The 18,206-nt window shown below is 53.5% G+C and overlaps 3 protein-coding genes across 3 annotated transcripts in view; 2 read left to right on the forward strand and 1 right to left on the reverse strand.

Annotated features, from left to right (window-relative positions):
- The first annotated feature begins 23 nt into the window (after positions 1-23).
- On the forward strand, positions 24-4,361 carry LOC108641665. Its single transcript, XM_029964496.1, has 3 exons — positions 24-2,949; positions 3,313-3,521; positions 3,983-4,361. The coding sequence occupies exons 1-3, from the start codon at positions 70-72 to the stop codon at positions 4,050-4,052; spliced, it is 3,159 nt and encodes a 1,052-aa protein (XP_029820356.1). The 5' UTR covers positions 24-69; the 3' UTR covers positions 4,053-4,361.
- A 600-nt stretch (positions 4,362-4,961) lies between these two features.
- Positions 4,962-11,676, reverse strand: VAT1 (vesicle amine transport 1). Its single transcript, XM_029964500.1, has 5 exons — positions 11,473-11,676; positions 10,986-11,156; positions 10,807-10,896; positions 9,621-9,862; positions 4,962-8,891 (listed from the first exon to the last, which is right to left on the reverse strand). Exons 1-5 carry the CDS (start codon positions 11,663-11,665, stop codon positions 8,790-8,792), a joined length of 798 nt encoding a protein of 265 aa, XP_029820360.1. The 5' UTR covers positions 11,666-11,676; the 3' UTR covers positions 4,962-8,789.
- A 1,153-nt stretch (positions 11,677-12,829) lies between these two features.
- Positions 12,830-18,206, forward strand: part of RND2 (Rho family GTPase 2) — a 21,053-nt gene continuing 15,676 nt past the window's right edge. Inside the window, exon 1 of the mRNA XM_029964464.1 lies at positions 12,830-12,905. Within this exon, the coding sequence (XP_029820324.1) occupies positions 12,830-12,905 (76 nt within the window). The remainder of the gene's footprint in view (positions 12,906-18,206) is intronic.

Here is an 18,206-nt window from a genome sequence, read left to right on the forward strand (position 1 = left end):
GGGGGTTATTTTTGGTCCTTGCTCTCTCACTCCCTTGCTCTCTACTTGCAGATCTTCATACGTGCGTGCATGATAATTGACTATGGCAAACTTCCTACTGGCAAAACCCTCCTGAGGGACTTGCACAAGGGCTACAGCAATGTGCAGTTCAACTTCGATTCTAAAAACACACACTGCATAGTCCAGGGCCCATTCACTGAGCTGCAGGCCTTCAGCAGAGACCTGCTGGGCAACCTGAACCTCAGGAGCAAAGCCACTGGGGAGATCCTCCTGCCAGATTCCAGCCGTGGGGCCAAAGAGATGGGAATGCATGATCACCAGCAAGTGCCTGACTCCACTGAGTCAGCAGAAGAGACAGCAAAGCTGCCAAATGGGGACCAGGAGTGTGAAATGACAGCTAAAATCCCATCACCTCGTGGCCCAGTGGATGGGGAAGCTGTGGAACAGCTAGAGGAATTTTCTCTAATGATGGACTTGGACATCTACCTGTACATGCAGAGGTTCTGTGCTGCCAAGTACCAAGGTGTGCTGCGCCAGCATCGCGTGGATGTGGTGGATGTTACCAGCGATGGCATCACCATATTGTACCTCCAGCCATCTGGAGGTCTGTCTGGGGACATGGAGGCCTTGCGAGAGGCCCGCCTGGCCCTGCAGCAGCTCTACCAGCAGCTGGAGGCAAGCCTGCGCAAGGAGAAGATCGCCAAGAGAGGGCTGGGAGTGGACAGCCAGGCACTCAGGGCTCTGACACATGAGCTGCAGAAGCTGTATCCCCAGTTGCTTTGCCACGAGGACACGAAGCAGATTTATCTTATTGGAAACCTCGTTGACGTGTCCCAGGCCAAGCAGTACCTTCAGCATTCCATCACCAGGAGAGGTGCTGCACACGCAGTTGATGTGCTGAGCAGCAACCAGCCCTCACACCCCGCAGCCTCCGGCACCACAGAGGCTCCACTACATCTGCCCAAAGTGCCTGTGGACTCCTCAGTGACAAAGCTCAGCTCAGGCAGGCCAGAGCTGAAAGGTGAGCTTAAGCTAGCTGCCAACTTCAGTGCCCTGAAAGCTGACAGGTCTCAGGCTGGCCAGGGCCTCTTGCTGAATCAGGACTCTCCGCCAGTGGGACAGGTGCAGCTTTCCAGGAAACACTCATCAGATGCTCCTGGTCTGAGTGACCCAACAGCACTGACCCAGCAGTATCAGCCTCCTGTCCCTACAGCAGGTAATGTTAGGGGGTCAGCAGCAGAGCCTCAGCAGAACGACCCCACAGAACGGGACCATGTCGAAGGAGCTGTCAGGCTTCCAGGGCACAAGGTGCTGTCGTCCTTTGGGGGCAAAGAAGACAGCACTTCACAGCATCCTGGGGACTCTAAAGGCTCAGGTCCCATTGGGCACCATTCCCACACTGGCACCTCCAGCACCTTTGATGTGACAAGGACCTCTTCTGCTTTAGACTCCAAACCCTCTGCACCCAGGCCTCTGCTGCGCCGGTCCAACAGCTTCTCCCTGCCGAGGTCAGAGGAAAGCAGCAAGTCCCGAGACAGTGGCAGCAGCAGGGTGAGTGAGGAAATGAGCCTGGACTTTCTGCAGTGGTCTTACCTGAGAGACACCTGCCGTGTCGCTATCGACAAGCTGTGCAGGGGGGGGAAGGTGCAGATCTCGGAGCGCCGTGCTGGGGACTGTGCAGTGCTGACACTGCAGGCAGAGGACAGGAGCAGGCTCTTCCAGGCTAAATGGCAGGTGGAAGCTCTTGTGCAGAAGTGCCCTGACCTGGTGTGTCAGAGTCTGAGCTACTCAGAGCTTGCTGTAGATGGTCCAGATGACAGTGCCCTGAGTGAACTGTGCAGCCTCTTGCGAGGAAAATCCCTCCAGGTTGGACTCCACAAAGACAAGTACAAGCTGTATCTTGCTTACCCCAAGGAAATGCTGCCAGGAGTGACTGAAGCCTTCCACGTGTTTTCTTCCAGGAGGCTACGTGCCCTGAAGTCTTCATCTGTGTCTCCAGGACTAGAGAGTACAGGGCAATCAAGTGTCATCCAGCCAAGTAGAAGCCAGGACACGGTGCCGGATGCAGCCCTTTCAAGTAGCCTGGAGTCCCTCCAGATGGGCCTGCAGCACCTGAGCATCAGCAATCAAGCAGTCCCCAATGATATGCTCAGGGCTTCCTGGGTGCCAGCAACCGAGGAAAAGAGGTCCCCCAGTCCTTGGACGTTCCAGCAGGCAAGGGGGCAGGAGGAGGCCAATGGCCGTGCTGATTCTGGGACTGGGCAAGGAGGAAGCAGCCTTCTGAACCCTGCTGCGGGGGATAAGCCAAGTCCTGCTGGTCTGAAGGAGTCCCAGGAACAGCTGAAGACAAAATTGTCCCTGGGGGAGTCGGACATCGCCCGGCTAAAACAGGTTTTGCCAGACAGATTCCAGTTTGCAAGAGACAAAGGCAAGAGCAGAGGAGGCCACAATGAAGCGATGGGACAGCTGCGCTCCCCAGTCCCTGCAGCTGAGGGGGCTCCTCACTCCCTGCCCACCTGGCTGTGCAGGGCCACGGCTCCTGAGCTGCCACCAGCTGCGGCCCAACAGGCACCTGCAGCAGAGCCCAGGGGCCAGGGAAGGGCACAGCTCCCAAAGGGCAGGAGCAGTGAGCAGGAGGAGCCTGACCTCCCATCACAGCAGAGAAGAGACTCCAGCCTTGGACAGGAAAGTGGCACCATTCCCCTGGGCCGGTGTGATGCTTGCCAGGGCTCAGGGGTGACCTGCCAGGGCCCCTGTGGTCATGCCTTGTGCAGGACGTGTTTTGCAGCAGACAGTGTGCAGCCAGCATGCTGCAGCTCCTCCTCAGCTGCCCCCAGTCCCAGGATCCCGGGGACATTCAAGATCTCCTCTCTGTCTCAGAACCTGCCCGGCTACTACCGAGACCTGACGCTTCAAGTTGCTTACAGTATCCCTGACGGCGTGCAGGGGGTAGGTACCCACATGGGGCTTCCCCTTCCCACCACAGCACACGCAGGGGGTCTGTCAGGGTGGTTGGGGTGAGGGCAAGTGTGTGTGTGTAACTGGGGGGAAAGGGCAGCCACAGCTCCCTACCTCATGTGGAAAGCAGCAGAGGTATTAACCTGGGGAAGGCAAAAAGCTTCACACCAGGTTTGGGAGCAGCTTGCTGCTTTTGAAGAGGAGCAAGTATGATCTGTTTTTAGTTGACAGTGACTATCAGCCCCTGGGGACCATGGTCACTGGTGTATCTCTCAAGCTGGCACAAACCTTAGAAGTCCCCTCAGAGGCACAACACTCCAGCCACTGTTTAAAACATCTTATTCCTGTTCTAAGGTTGGGGACCCTCGCCCAGGACAATCTTACAAAGGGGGGCATTTCTGTGCCTTCCTGCCTGACAACAAGGAAGGGCAGAAGACAGCAATGCTGCTGAAGAAAGCATTTGAGCGTGGACTGACGTTCCAGATCAAGTCCTGCAATGGAGAGGAAAGAGTGACATGGGGCCTTATCCCACACAAAACCTCCTTTGGTGGAGGCAAAGCCAGGTATGGCCCAGCTCATCCTAAGTTTTGGGTATGGTTGTGGTTGTTTTAGCAATTAGAAGAGGAGAACCATGGGCTCAACAAATCCTGGCAGGGGTGGCTCTTCCATGCTCCCATGGTGGCAGAGTTGGTGCCTCCCTTTGCTTCAGCTTGCAGGGCAGCTATGGTATGGCAGACCACCCCTGGCACCCTCCAGCTAGAGCAAAAGCCCTTGCCCATCCCACACCTGTAAATTCCTCAAGGACAGGAATTCTAGGCCCTGTTCACTTACAGCCTTTCCCGTGACAGGGCTCTAGAGCCAGCACTGGGTGTGAGCTGTGCCTGCAGGTGTAAGCAGCTCCCAGGAGCAGGACTTCCACCCTCAGCCCCTGCTGAAGGGTTGGGGCAAAACCAAACTGCCGCTCCCCCCTCTGTGATTTTGGCACATCAGCAGGATTTACAGCACTTCCCCCTCTGCTCCACAGGAACGGCTACCCGGACGCCCAGTATCTCCGGGAGGTCCGCACGGTTCTGAAGAAACTGGGCATTGCATGAGACCCCCATGGCCACAGCCCATGGCTTTGCTTCGCCTTCCTTTCCTTCTGATAAAACTGCAGCTTAATAGAGACAGCTTGAGAAAAAGCAGGTGTTTATCCAAGGAGCTCCTGTGTCCCCATAGGTAGCCAGAAACCTGCACATCAGCGACAGCAGCACCTCCGTCCCTGCCCCACACAGGCCTCAGTGTGGATCAGCACTTCCTAGAAACTCCAGCTCCTCCTGGTTGTGTGTCCTGCCAGCCAGTTACACACCTGATTTCAGCTGATTTCAGGCCTGTGTGGCTTTCAGCAGCATGACCCAAACCTTAGCAGGAGCCTGTGCCTAGTCCAGCCCCAGCTTCTGGAAGTACCTTCCACCTCCTACAGGCAGGTTCCAGTTCAGCTACCACCAGAGCCAGGGCCAGAGATAAGCTGTCATTAGTGTCAGCTCTTCATGCCTCAGCAGACAGCCTCATGCTTCAGCCCCTCTCCAGCACCTGCTCTGGGGCCAGCAGGTGACCTGGTGCTCTCTTGGGGAGAACATTAACAGCTTTCAGCATCTGCAACAGCTGCCTCCCAGGGACAGTCTCTTAAGTGGAGAAACATAAATAAAAAGGATTTATTCTCACGTTCAGTAGTGGTTGTTCATGGCTTGTCTTACCCTCAGCCCAGGCACCCTCCTTCAGTCCCACCTGGCTACAGAGACACCTCAGACACAAAGGGCAGAGCTCAGCTAAGGGCTTCACAAACAAAAATCACCATAGCTGCCTTCCAGAACAGCGTGTTAGGAGCAACAATTAATAGTTGTCTTCCAGAGCAGAGGCACCTCCTCATGCTGGGAGAGTAACACTTTATCAACTGAACCTGTCCAGAGGCCAAGCTGAGGGCAGAGGGTTCATGCCAACAGAAACCTGAGCAGTGTACCATGGACGGTTTTGTTATGCTTTTAATTACCATTTGAAACACATAAGGCATATGGTAACATTTGAGAGAGGAGCATTACACATAATCATGTAAACATCAGGGGCACACTTCCTTTCTGTCCAGCTTGGTTACACGTACAAAGCAGAATATATATTTTTAAACAAAGATTTTCCATGTGTCCGTAGGATGAGCATCACTCATATCACATATCTGCAAACCAACATGACTCAGACAGTACAGACCAGACTGTATGTTGTAAGAGGCTCACTCAGAGTCTAATGTGTTTCACATCATGCTCATGTACTACTTGCCAGTCACACTTTGCCATCACGAGGACTCAGCACACCAGAGACTTCAGGCAACCAGTGGTGTAACACCTATGATAGCAGCTGTCAGTGGGCCAGAATTCTGCACCAGCTGAAGCCTAAGACCCACAGTGCTTCTTATTTGTCTCTGGTCAATCAATTCTAGTTTAACACAGGTGTCTGAAACAAAATGTACAGCCAAACTCCTTCCCACAGTACTTGGCATGGGCTGTGTTCCTCCATCCGAGTGGAGGCCGCCTCTGCTCCCTTCCCCTCCTGCGGTCAGCATGCAACCTAAGGAAGCTTCAGAGAAACCAAAGAGTCAAAAACGTGGCAACAGCTGCCTGGTGAAGCAAAGGAGTTGCCCTTTATGCAATACCAGCAGCACCAGCCTGGGAGGCCACTGCAGCAATGACAGGAGAGGCACTTGCACAGGCACCCCATGCTGTGGCACGCAGGGCCGGGGACCCCTCCTCTGCTCATCAACCCCTTACTCACACTTTCCACTTGTACTCCTCATGGGAGAACCTTAGAGTCAGACAATCAGTAAAATAAACATTAAATTGCACTTCTGATAGCTGGAATGGCACACGTGATTAAGGACAGGAATCTCCCACTTCCTCACTAGCACAACTTTGCCCTAAACAAGCAATGTTGAGTGGAATGATTTTTATACTAGGGTTTGTTTTTGGTTTTCTGCTTTGGTCCTTGTGTACAAACCTGCTGGTTAACTTGATTAAGACCCTTGAAGTTGTTTTACATAGATTCTATACCTACTGTCCCATAAAAAAAAAAAAAAAGTAAAAAACCAAAACCAAAAAACAACCAACAGCACCCGCCTAGAGCAGAGCATGGAGCAGGGGCAGAGGAGAGCAAGGTTACACTTAATCTTGGTCTTTCTATAGAAAACACTGTTGCTACCAAGGGACACAAAACAGCCAGTGCTGAATTCTAACACACAGTAACTGCTTGGCATTCTTCCTGCCCCGATAAGGGCTTCAGGAATTTGTATGCAGAAGACACGTGAGCAGATACAGGAACAGGGATTGTTCCCAGAGAGCCAAGGCCAGGGCAGCAGATAAAGCCTCACTCGAGGACTGCCAGGAGCCAAACAGCCACCCTGAGGGAGACAAGGGCTCTACAACAGGTCTTCTGGACTGGGGAGCACAGAACTGCCAGGACAGCCCTGGAAAGGCTAGAACACCTGGGAAGAGTACAGCTTGTTCACAGAAATTCCAATGACATCACCAGTGTTCACAAAAGAGAGCTAGCAAGAGTCAAAACAGGATTTTGGCAATATACCTGGCCAGAATGGAAAAGGCCCCAGTGACTTCCTAGTCATGTAGCAGAAGGCACTGAGATGCTGTTTCCTGTGGGTTGGGGGGTCTGAGCTGTGAGGCTCCTGGGCCACACCACCCAACCCAAGGCCATCCATGTAAGGCACTGAGCACGTGCTTGACCCAAGAGTAAAGCAGGGAGAGGATGTTACTGTGAAACACACTGGGATAGCTTTCCTTTTCACCAGTGAGTAGAACCTGAAGATGTGCAGGGTTGGGTGCCATTTGAGCACGCTGCTCTGTCATCAAGGTAAGGTCCAGTTTCTCAGAGGAACAGGTCCAGACTTTCCATTTCAGCAATTTGGACAGTCCTGTTGTCAGACCTAGTAAAGCAGCATTAAACACTGTTGGATTTAATCTAAATTAGCACGACAGGGCAGATTGAAAGAAGCAGCAAGATTCTGGATTCAGAAAGATAAGAAGTTGTGCTTGCGAGTTCCATCAGCCCATATTTATGAAGTTCAAGAGATGAACTGACAAGGATCTGTGAGAGGGCTCCAGCACTCCTCTGAGGTTGTAGGGAACAGGGTTGTTTCAATATGTAAAGTTAGCCAGGCAAGCTGTGCCTACGCATTTCTGAAGAACTTTGGACTGAGCCCAAGCACCTGAACTACAAGCTGCACTGATAGACAGGAGCCCTGCTGGAGGACAGAGCAGGCTGAGGAAGAAGCCACACTCCTCCCCTGCACAGGACCCCCAGCCCTGCGTGGGCTCTCTCAGGGGCCAAGGGGGCTGTGTGTGGGGCCCTGCACTCACCCTCCTTAGGCCCTGGGCCCTGCCTGGGGGTTGGTTAAGCAGGACTTCTGGTTGCAAGGTTTTGCTCCTGAAGCCTGAGTTCTTCCATGATGAGCAGCTCTTCTTGGTGCCCTTGGGTTTACCTTTTCAAAACCAAAATGAAGCCTAAAAGCCCACAGCACCTACAATCCATGACAAAGCCTCAAAAGCAAGTACCAACAGCACCAGAGTTGCCTGGGACTACAAGCAGGGTCCAGTGGGAAGCACAGCACCACCCAGGACTCAAGGTGCTCACAGAACTGGGCTTGGGTCTCTGCACAGCTCCATTTTCAAATGCACAGAAGAAAAGCAGAAGAGAAACAAAGTTCTGCTATAGGAGGAACACCACAGTCAGCTCCTAAACCCTCAGTGCTGGAAGAGAGCCCAAGGGTCCCATGAGTCAAAGATTCACAGGAAGAAGAGTCAAGCCCTACTGCAGCACTGAACCCCAAGCTGGTGTGAGTGTTCCCATCCCAATGAAGTCCATTTCAACACTGCAGCCCTTGGAAACACAAACAGGAGGGTAAAGTTTAGCCTTAGCAATAGCAACTTGGAGCCCAACATAATAAAGCACAGAGCCAACATCAGTTGTTCCAGTCGTTTGACACAGTTGAGTCCTTATGGTCTCAAAGAATCAGACACAGTTCAGATCTCTCTATCCAGTTTGGAAATAGAAAATGGACAAGATCAAGTTACCCAATTGAAACTTTTCTTCTGTATTGAGACACAGCCCAGCTCAGCCTGTCAGGGTATTTGCTGACTGCAAAGAGAAGTAACTGCAAATTAAGCACAGTATGCCACAGACCCCAAATTAACCAGGATGGTCAAGGCAAAGACAACAGGAGTTGTTACTGACTGTGTTAGTGGCCTACAAAAGCAGAGGGGAAAGAGCAGGGCCAGTGTGAACAGAAGAGAAATCCCTGCTTGAATTAAACGAGGCCAGCTGTGCTTTCCTTTGGCTGTGGAGGAAACACCCTACATTTGGCCAATTCTCTGCTGAACAGGCTTCACAAAGGTGACAGTGAGAACACTTCATCAGGGCTCAGTTTCTGCAGATACTTGGCAGTTGCTACAGTACATTTGGCCATGACTTTACAGTGACAGGCTGTGCAGTTGTTAGTCACCAACTGCCTGGAAGCTTCAGCTGCACTGTGAGAAAAATAAGGTTAGTTTGGAAATTCAGTAGAGAAACAAGTGATTAGAAAACTGTACGAAATAAACAGCCTTCAAAAGAGAGAGCAGGAGGCATATCTGGCAAAGGGTCAGTCACAACAAGAGCATGCAAACCTCATCTGAATGATAACCATGATGTTCTTGTACTGGTGAAGATGGAAGCTACTGATCTGTCCATTTTCAGGTCCCAAAGAGATCAGGGAGTTAAACCATGAATTCATAATCTGCATACATCTCTTTTCTTTAGTTCTCTGCTTTTTTGGATTCTTCCTTCGGCGCTTCAGGAACCAGGATGACTTTTCCAACATTCTTCTTTTCTTGCATCTGCCTCATGGCCTCTGCCACCTGGAAGCAAAAGGAATCTGGTGAGATCCCCACCCACCCTGCACAGTGCATCCATGCCCTTCCTGGGCCCCTCAGTCCACCCAGACCAGACTAAAGGATAACCCAGAGGCACCTTTCCCTGCAGTCCAAGCAAGTGCCAGGCCTGGAATCCAAGTTTTCCTTAAGCCTCTCCATAAGACAGGTATCAGGTACGAATACTGACTGATCATCATTAAGTTCTTTGCTCCCCTGCAGCAAGTCCTGCCCCAGCACAGGATTTCCAAGGGAAGAGCCTGACTTTGCCTGGACACATCCATGCAACAACACTGATCAGAGCTACTGAAAAACCTTCTGCTCCCTTCCAACACCCTCATTCTGCTTCACTGCCGGAGCTCTTTTTCACTCTTGGAAGGGCAGCAACAACCTTCCCATCTGTTCTGCTTAATTACAGGGGGCAGGCTCAGGGCAGACTCCAGCCTGATGCATAATGCAGCCCCTTCCTGGTTGCTGCTGCCCATGGAGCACAGCTGAGCACCTGCCCTACTCCACAGGGACACTGTCTGCCATTGCCCAGCTCTGTGCACTGGAGCAGAAGAGCCCAGCCACTTTACTCACCCACAGTATCTTAAAAGGAAAAAGGCACCAAACGTCTGCAAACAGATGGTTATCAAACACTTCCAGCAGGTCAGCCCCAGGAACAAAGGTGCTCACTCTGAACTGCTGCCAGCCTGTATGTTAGCTCAGACTCACCTGATCAAAGGGCCATACAGAGTCTATTTTAGGCTTGATTTTTCCTTGACTGTACAGGTTAACCAGCTTGGCTACAACGCTTCTGAGAAGCTCAACTTCTTCATCCATATATCCCAGGTGGTAGCCACACACTGCCTTGTTTTGTTGTAGGAGCTGCAAGGCACTGATGCTGAACTGGTTCCACCAGGTTTTAGCCATAGCCATGAGGTTCTTCTTTTGTCCAGTGATCAGGTTTGCTACCCCTAAAAAGAAGGCAAGCTATAGATGAGCTGGAACACAACATGAGAGGCAACAGGCATCCCATGGAACAGCTCAGACAATGCACAGGGGAACAGCAACTCACTGTCCAGTGATGGACAGAGCTGAGAACTGGATTACATGAGGCTCTGCCCATCTGACCATCAGTGGAAACAGGCACCTGTCTCAGCCTCAAGATAATCCAGAATGTGGATTATCAGCACTCGTATATATCACAAAAATGTAGAATTCCTTTTTTCATCCCTCCTAAGGCAGAAGCAGCTAGACTGGAGTACTGGCAGAGACAAGAAAGGGTTACAAGTGCCATCCAGCCAGGCTGGCAGGACAGCTCTCCCCTTCTCCTACAGCCCTGCTTCTTCAGGGGAGTCACACGCTGCAACGGCTGCAACAGCAGAAGCAGCACACTGGTGCAAGTGTCTGGAATACCACTGGGGATTGTGTGAAGGCTTTGTCTATGGGACAAAATCACAGTGTTCCAGAGCTGGGGAATGGAGAGATAAGTATTCAGTAGCCTCAAACCTCATCACCCACACATCCTCTAGAAGAAAAGCAAGGCTGTGCATTAACTCAGCCCAGACAAAGCAGCTGTGCCTCTGTTCCTCCATGAGGACATTCCAGCTTCCCCTGCAGGCACTGGCTTGTACTCAAAGAGAGATCTTGCCCTGGGAGGGAAGAGCCTTGGAGCCTGTAATCAGAGCTCTGGGGACAAGACACAAATCTCACTCCCCTCAGTGCCTCACCCAGGGGAAGCATCCTGAAGACATTCATGAAATAACAGAACTACGACACACAGAGCAGTCAGGAATAGCGATGGTCCCTGACAGCACAGGCATGGAGCAACACAAAGCATTCCTGTGTGGATCCCACCCTGCCACCACATGGTCCCCCCTGCACAAGCACTGGGTGTGGGCACGGGGCTCACACGCACCGTAAGTGATGACTTTGCCCATTGGCTTCAACAGGTTGAACGCTTTGGTTGTATCGGATCCTCCCAGCGGGTCCAGCACAATGTCAACACCTAGAGAGAGAGAACTGGTAGTAACTAGAGGTTTCTTTGCACTTGAAAGAAATGCAGGACAGTTGCAGAAACCCTCCACCACGCAGTACCTTTGGGAGAGATTTTCCGCACCTCCTCTGCATAATCCATCGTTCGGTAGTCGATGGGGTGAGCAACTCCACTCTCCTTGAGTGAATCGTGCTTGGAGGCAGACGCTGTGCCAAAAATGGTGACGTTTTCTACAGTCTTGCACAGCTGGATGGCAGCAGTTCCCACACCACCTGAAAATCAGCAGCGAGAAAGCCTCAGAAGCAAACAGTCAGAAAAACCTCTGAATAGGTAAATTATCCCTGTTTGCACTGATCGTGTGCTGGCGACAGCCTGCAGAACAAAGGCTCTGCCTGGTGAGGCTGATGCCTGGGACACACTGGGAGAGACCAACCTCAGCTGCTGGGAAATGGGGCCAGCATGAAGCCTGCACCTCTGCCAGGTGACATTTTGTCAATCCAGCCCCATTACTTCCTTACCCATGCCACCCATTTGGAAACTGCATGGTGAGGCCAAGAGTCTCAACATGGGCTGTCAAGAACTATTTACCTGCAGCCATGTGGATGAGGACACTCTGGTTGGGTCTCAGGTTTCCAAAGTCAAACAGGATCATGTAGGCAGTGATGTAGTTGACAAGAAGAGCAGCTGCTTCCTCGAAGCTCATCCCCTCAGGCATTGGAAAAGTCTGACTGGCCGGCACATTTACGACTTCTTGCCAGAGCCCTGACCGAGCCAGGACCATTACCTTATCGCCAACCTAAATTTGGAGGACAAGTGGGTCTAAAACAAGCTCAAGGCTAGCAGAAGCCGTCACAGCCCTGCCCTTGGTATGCCACAGGCAGTGCATGCACGCTGTTCTCTGTGCAGAGGTCTGCAGGGACTGCAGCAGCCCTGGCTCAAGCAGGAGCCCACAGCATGCACTCTGCTCATCGGGAGACTGCAGCACAGCACCTCTCACCACAGGGTGAGGCATAACCTTCGACCCTCAGAGGGACTGCAGGCACCCCAGGCTCTGGCTTGTACCCAGGGTGCTGCCTGCCAGCTGCCCAAACGAACAGACCCCTAACAAGGCAAGAGGGATGAGGTTCGTGTCTTGCCCTCCTTGCTCAATTTGGAAGCAGGAGTCTGAACACCGCTGAACATTACTGCTGCCTCTTGTAAGGATCATCCTGCCAACAGGCAGGAGCCTTGGGGTAACGCTTAATAGCATCAACCGTGGAAAAACACGTCCAACCTTAGGAAAACCTCCCGGGTCTAAGGAATACGGCCTCTCCCAGCTCCTCCCCATGGCTCCGGTCCCTCAGCCCGGGCGGGCGGGCGGCGGCGCTTCCGCCGTCCCGGAGCGAGCGGGACGGGCAGGGCCGTCCGGGGGATTCCTCGCCTTTGTCCGGGGCCTTTGTCCGCTGCCGGAGCTCGCGCGGGCGGCAAATCGGACGGCCGCCTGGACCGGGCCCTGAGCACGCCGGAGCCCGAACGGGGAGCCCCGGCCGCCGGGGCGGGCCCAGTGGAAAGGCGGCCGGGGGGCATCGACGAGACTCCGCAGCGCGGCGGGGCCGAGCGCCTCACCTGTCGGGTCGCGGACGCCTTCTCCGCGGCGCGGACGGTGCCGGCGCACTCCCATGCCGGGGCAGACGGGCGGCGGCGGCAGCGCGTCCGTACAGGCCCTGCGCGCCATCAAGGTCGGCGAAGTTGAGGCCGGCAGGCGGCGACGCTCCACCGAGACCTCCCCGGGCCGCGGGGCCGGCGCCGCGCCGGCGCGCCCTGCACCTTCAGCTTCTCGTAGCCGCCGAAGCCCGTCCAGCACCAAGCGCCCGGTGCTCGGCCGCTCCCCGCGCCCGCCGGCGGTCCAGGGGCGCGGGGGCCTGCTCGGCTCGGGGGCGGCGGCGGCCGGGGCCGCCGGCGGGACATGGCGGAGCAGAGCGGCGGCGGCGACAGCGGCTGCTGGCGTGTGGCGGCGGCGACGGGGCGGGGAAGAGCCGGAGGCGCGGCCGCAAGCGGGGCGGGCAGCGCGGAGCGGCGGCGGGCCGGGAGGGGGCTGTCCCAACGCCGCCCCCCGAGCCCGGCCCCCGCTTCCCCCAGGCCGCCCCCGGCCCGTCTCCGCGCCGCCTTTTTTTGTCTTTTTTATTCTTTCCACTTTTTTTTTTTTTTCGCCGTTAAATGATTCCTTCCGAGCAAACACAGCGCTTGCGTCCTTCCTGGGGACAACGCTGAAAGGGCGGTTTTGCTGGAGCATCATCTCCCCGAGTTACCTCTACGATTTATAACTGCCCTGCGGGGCCGCGCTCCGGGCTGGGCTGGCTCCGGGAATGCCGGCGGCTGGGGCTGCTCAGGAAGCAGAGCACAAAGGCAGGAAAGCAGACAGGAGGGCAGAGCCTGGGGCAGGCTGCACATCGTCTGGCTCTGCTGTGTGGCAGATTTATGCGTGTTTGGGTGGCTGCAGTGGGAACAAGGAGGAGACTCATGTCCAGTTGCACGACAGGACCACAGTCCTCCCTTGAGCTGCTCTCCTGCTCTTTCCAGCCTCCTGCTGCCCTCCCTCATCCCCGAGAGAGGCTGAGGAGGATGTACCACAGCTGGAGCAGTGCCAGCTCCCCTGCCTGGCCCTTTGTTACACCTCCCTTTATTTCTACACAGGGCTCTAGCAGTGTTTCTCCTCTGCTCTCAAGGACATTGGAACAATGAACAGGCAGGAGATACAAAAAAACCCGCCTGGCAGCGGTTTGCTGGTCAGAAGGCAGCTGCCTGTGCCTGCTCCCAGGGCTCTCTCAGGATAGAATCCCAGAGGCCCAGGCTCACCAAAGCCTTCCCTCACATGGTAAGACTGCCTGAGACCCCACTGGGGGCCAGGGTCTGGCTGCCAGACATGGCAGGGCTCTGCACATCCCCAGAAAGTGTTGAACTCAAATCTATCTGTCTGGGTTTGTTGGCAACTCAAGGGAAAGATTCCTTCTGCCTCTGTTCTGTGTTTTCCTCACCTGTACCTGCAGTGTTGAGAAGCACAGAGAGGTAGACACAGACAAGATGTCCCAGTTGCATCACACATACCAGGAAAGCTGTGCCTCCTGGGTGACACTATGCCTGTATCACAGTAAATTACATTTACTGTGATTGAAAGGTAGAGCAGCAGGTGGAAGAGATCTGACAGAACCCCTCAGACATACCTGCCACTCACAGCCACAGTTCCCTGCACTGCCGTTTTGATCACAGAGACAGTGGAGATGGTTGTCAAGTGGTAACTGAAGCTCAGGGAACGGTGGCTCATTCCTCACACTGGCAGCAGACTGAAAAAATCCTCCCAGCACAGAGCATTATTCTCACAGTGCACGGGGCTGCAGCTGCTCCAGCCTTTTCCTCTGCACAACCCCAGCAGCAGAGGCTGTGGATGTGCAACACAAGCAAACGGCACAGCTGGCACGAGGCCGGTTTCCAGGTGTGCACGGAACAGCATCCCGCCGTGTCTGCCTCTGGAGGCAGGCACCTTCTCCACCGTGGTCCTCGGGGAAATCCTGTGAAATGAGAACCCTTCTCCTTAACTTCAACCTTCCACCACAGCATCAATAATTTACTGACAATTATAGTCCCCAAATTACAGGCTTAGCACATCCACATGCTGTGCATCCATGAGAAGCCCATTATCTGTCAGCTTGTCTTACCTTACTGAAAACACACAGACTTGCCTCAGTGTGTTCACTGTGGCTTTCAGGGGTACAGCACACAGGACCTGGCAGCGTGGCCTTGCCTTGCATCAGGAGCTGGTTTTCTCTGCATCACTGACATCTCTGCTGCTGTCTGAGGGTGCTGGTTCCTGGCTGCTTCCAGAAACTCTGTGTCTTGGCAGTGCCAGCGGCTCAGTGTTCCCGTGGCTCACCCCAGGCTCACACAGGGTGCAGCAGTAGGTCCCAGAGCCTAGACCCTCACCTGACCCCAGGCAGCTGGAGCATGCCCCCCAGAAGCCCCATCCCTCAGATGGGGACCTTCCCACCAGCCTATGGCTCCCCAGGCACAGTCACACACAGCCCTGCCTCTCTCTGTTGGGCCTGCTGAAAGGAAGGCTTTAAAAAGAAAACTGTTTTATCCCCAGTCTGTGTTTGTGATATGCAATTCATTTTTTAAGTTAAATGGAAAAGAAACTGAAGTTTTGAGGGTTTATTTCTGTTCGTCTCCTGCCCAGCCCATCTCATCTCCACCACTCTCCACGTGAAAAAGAATTGCAAAACTGAAAATACGATTTCAGACATGAGGGTGGTGGAGATCACTTCTGCTGCTGGAGAAGCCATTTCCACTGAGCACCTCTGCCAGGGAGGACCCAGGTGGGCTCACTCCATCACCCCGACAGCCAGTGCTGTGTGCTGCAGCTGCAGCTGGAGCCACAGCCACGCTGGCAGCCCTGGCAGAAAGGGAGCAATGGGAAGGATGTGTGGGTGCTGCACTGCCTCCATGCAGAGCAAGGCAAGGGCAAGGCCAGCGCAGCTCTGGGAGCTGCAGTTCAAGTAGCTGGATCCAGTGTGGGAGAGGATGTGTGGTAAGAAGGTTTCTACGCCCAAGAGGACAGAATCAGCCATTTTCCTCCTCCCACTCTGACCCTCTTTGTGTGCCTTCATGCTGCAAGTCCCTGCCCCTCCAATGAGGCTCCTGTTCCCTGCAGGAGAGACATCCCATGTGGCCAGCCTGTGGAGTCCCCACATCTCCCATGTCTCTCCAGCTGCTACTGGGCTAGATGAGCCCTAAGGAGAGATGTCTGGAGAGAGAGAGGGGGAAAAAAGGAAGCTGCTCACCTCCAGAGGGTCCAGATCACTGTCTTAATACAGAGAAATCTGCAGCAGTAATGAAGACATTGTGCCTCCTCAGCCTCTAACACACATGCTTTGACTGCAGTCTTTCCAGCAGAAGCCTTGGCAGTTGAATGCCTCCTTGCTTTAATCCCTGAGATTGCTTGAGGATGCTGCTTTCATCTGATAGCATTTATGGACTGTTATTTTCCACCTCTTTATCTTTTAGGGGAAACCATCAAATAACACACCACTCGAGGCTGAATGATTTAACTTCGAGTGTTCACAGTTAGTAATACTCTGCAGCTTGGCCTGGAAGGTTTCTAGCTCTTTCACGTATATGACAAGTCCAAGAAGATGGAACAATGCACACATCATAAAAATCCAGGGAATGCTCACTGCATGATGTGATGAACAGGAGCTTTGTCTGTGTTCCCGGGGTGGCACTTGTGCACCTCTCACCAGGTGTATGTGTGCACCTTGCAGGGACCACACCCATGAAACACTGTTTACTCAGTACATTCACCTGAAATTAGGTCCAGTGCCTATGATTGGCTGTAAAGGACCAAGCTTTGGGGCTCTGTGCATGAGAACAAGATGTCACAGGCTCCAGGTTTCAGGCTGCAGGTCCTTTGGTGAGGGTTGGTTTCTCTCAATACATTTTGCCAGTACAGGTCCTGAGAATGTCTTCCAGTTTCTTTGTGCAGGAAATGACACAAATATAACAAAATAAATTTAATTCACAATCGCAATTAACATCCCTGAGAACGTGGATCAGCAAGGGAGAATCTAACCACTGGAGAAGTATTTTCAGGAGTAAATGTGTGAGAGCCATCTGTCGCCTCTCCATGCGCAGTGACAGTCACAGCATGTCTCTGCAGCCTGCTCAGAAAATTCACACCGTGGTGATGGGTTGTTGAGTGTATTCTGCAAGTGTCCTGCCAAAAGGTGCTCTGCACCAAAGGGGACGTGAGGCTCAGCAGTGATGCTGCCCCTGTGGCTCTGAGCAAGGGCAGCAACTACTGCTCCTCCCTGGGGAAGGCAAACGTAGCTGTCGGGTTTGCAAAGGTCTGAGTACTCCCTGCAGAGAGTGTCTTCCTTCCTCTGAAGCAGGGGCACAACAATCTGTTGGGAGCAAACACCTGATTCCTATTGAGAAAAACGGTGAAGTGCTGCCAGAAAGGGCATTGGCCAGGGGAAGAGCTCACTCCAGGTGACACCAGTGGCCACCCAGCACTCCTTTCTTTACCTGCAGTCACAAGACAATGAATTCTTCTTTCCATTCTTCCACATAAAATGGAGCAACATGTACATGTATAAGAAGGAAATGCCACCCCCTCCCCAGGCCTTACAAAAACCTGTCACAGCTCAGGCTCCTTTCCTCAGGGAGGCTGGAAGGAAACAAGCATGAGACAGTCACTCATCATCTTTAAAGCTTAAGGTAAGACTGGGAGGCACGGAGATGCTGCAGCAAAACCCACTGCAAAGCTGCAGAACAAGGAACTGACTGAGCCATTTCCCAGACCACAAAATGCAGGAATGAGACCAGGTGAGGACAGGAGTTACTAGAATTCCAGGACTGCCTCATCTCCTCCGATCACCTCATCTGCTCTGTTCTCAGGTCTTCTCTGGTGTGTGACGATGAGGAGGGACCTGAATTCCTGTTTGCCCAGCTGAATGTGCCACAGACACACCTTCAGCCCTGCTTGTGCTTGGCCCCTGTCCCAGGGGTGCATCCTAAGACGCAGGTGGCCCGTGACCAGATGCAGGCAGCTGGCTCACCATAGTGCTGACTGAGGCTGATGTGTCCCAGGGGGCTTGGCTGGCACAGCTGTCAGGAGGCCAAGCAGCACTTGAAATCCCTGGGTACCTGCATGGCACCCCCCTTGCCTTGCACCCTCTCTCTGTTCTTTACTTGTCCCAACATCACTCACAGCACCAATATTTATGTATGAAAAATGACTGTGATTTCAGTAAAAACAATCTGCCCCCTCAGCCCATTAATAAATCCAGTTTCACTGCCAAAACATTTTAATTTCCATTTTTCCAGCCTTGCTTTGCCTTCATTGTCTCTATTTTTCTGCATTTTGTGACAGGCAGCTTGTCAGTTCCATTCACCATTCCGGTGAACCTTTCTGCAGTGTGGCCAGCAAAACATCAGCAGTAGAGGAGCCTTTCCTTTTCCAATAATTCTACTAATTAAAATCACCGCTGTATTTTATAGATGTGCTGTCTGTGCTCAAGGAGGAATGGAAAGCAGAAATCACTGTCGTTTCTGCAGAGGGCTGTGAGCCGGACCCGGGGTCCCGCAGTCGCTGCAGAGACCAGTCTCCCGCCCCTGCTGATGTCACTCGGTCGCGGACACCGGGGATACGGGATTCCTTGAACGCACGTGGGGCGGGTCAGAATGCTGGGTGACCTCGCTTCTGCCGAATTCCTTAGGGGACAGGTCCCGTTCCCTCGGCAGCGCCGGGGCTGGAAGCCCCGGGGAAGACGCATCTCCGGGGCCGGGGG

This window comes from Manacus vitellinus, unplaced genomic scaffold (assembly GCF_001715985.3).
Source record: "Manacus vitellinus isolate BGI_N305 unplaced genomic scaffold, ASM171598v3 scaffold_72_pilon, whole genome shotgun sequence".
In the NCBI taxonomy this organism is placed as follows: Eukaryota; Metazoa; Chordata; class Aves; order Passeriformes; family Pipridae; genus Manacus; species Manacus vitellinus.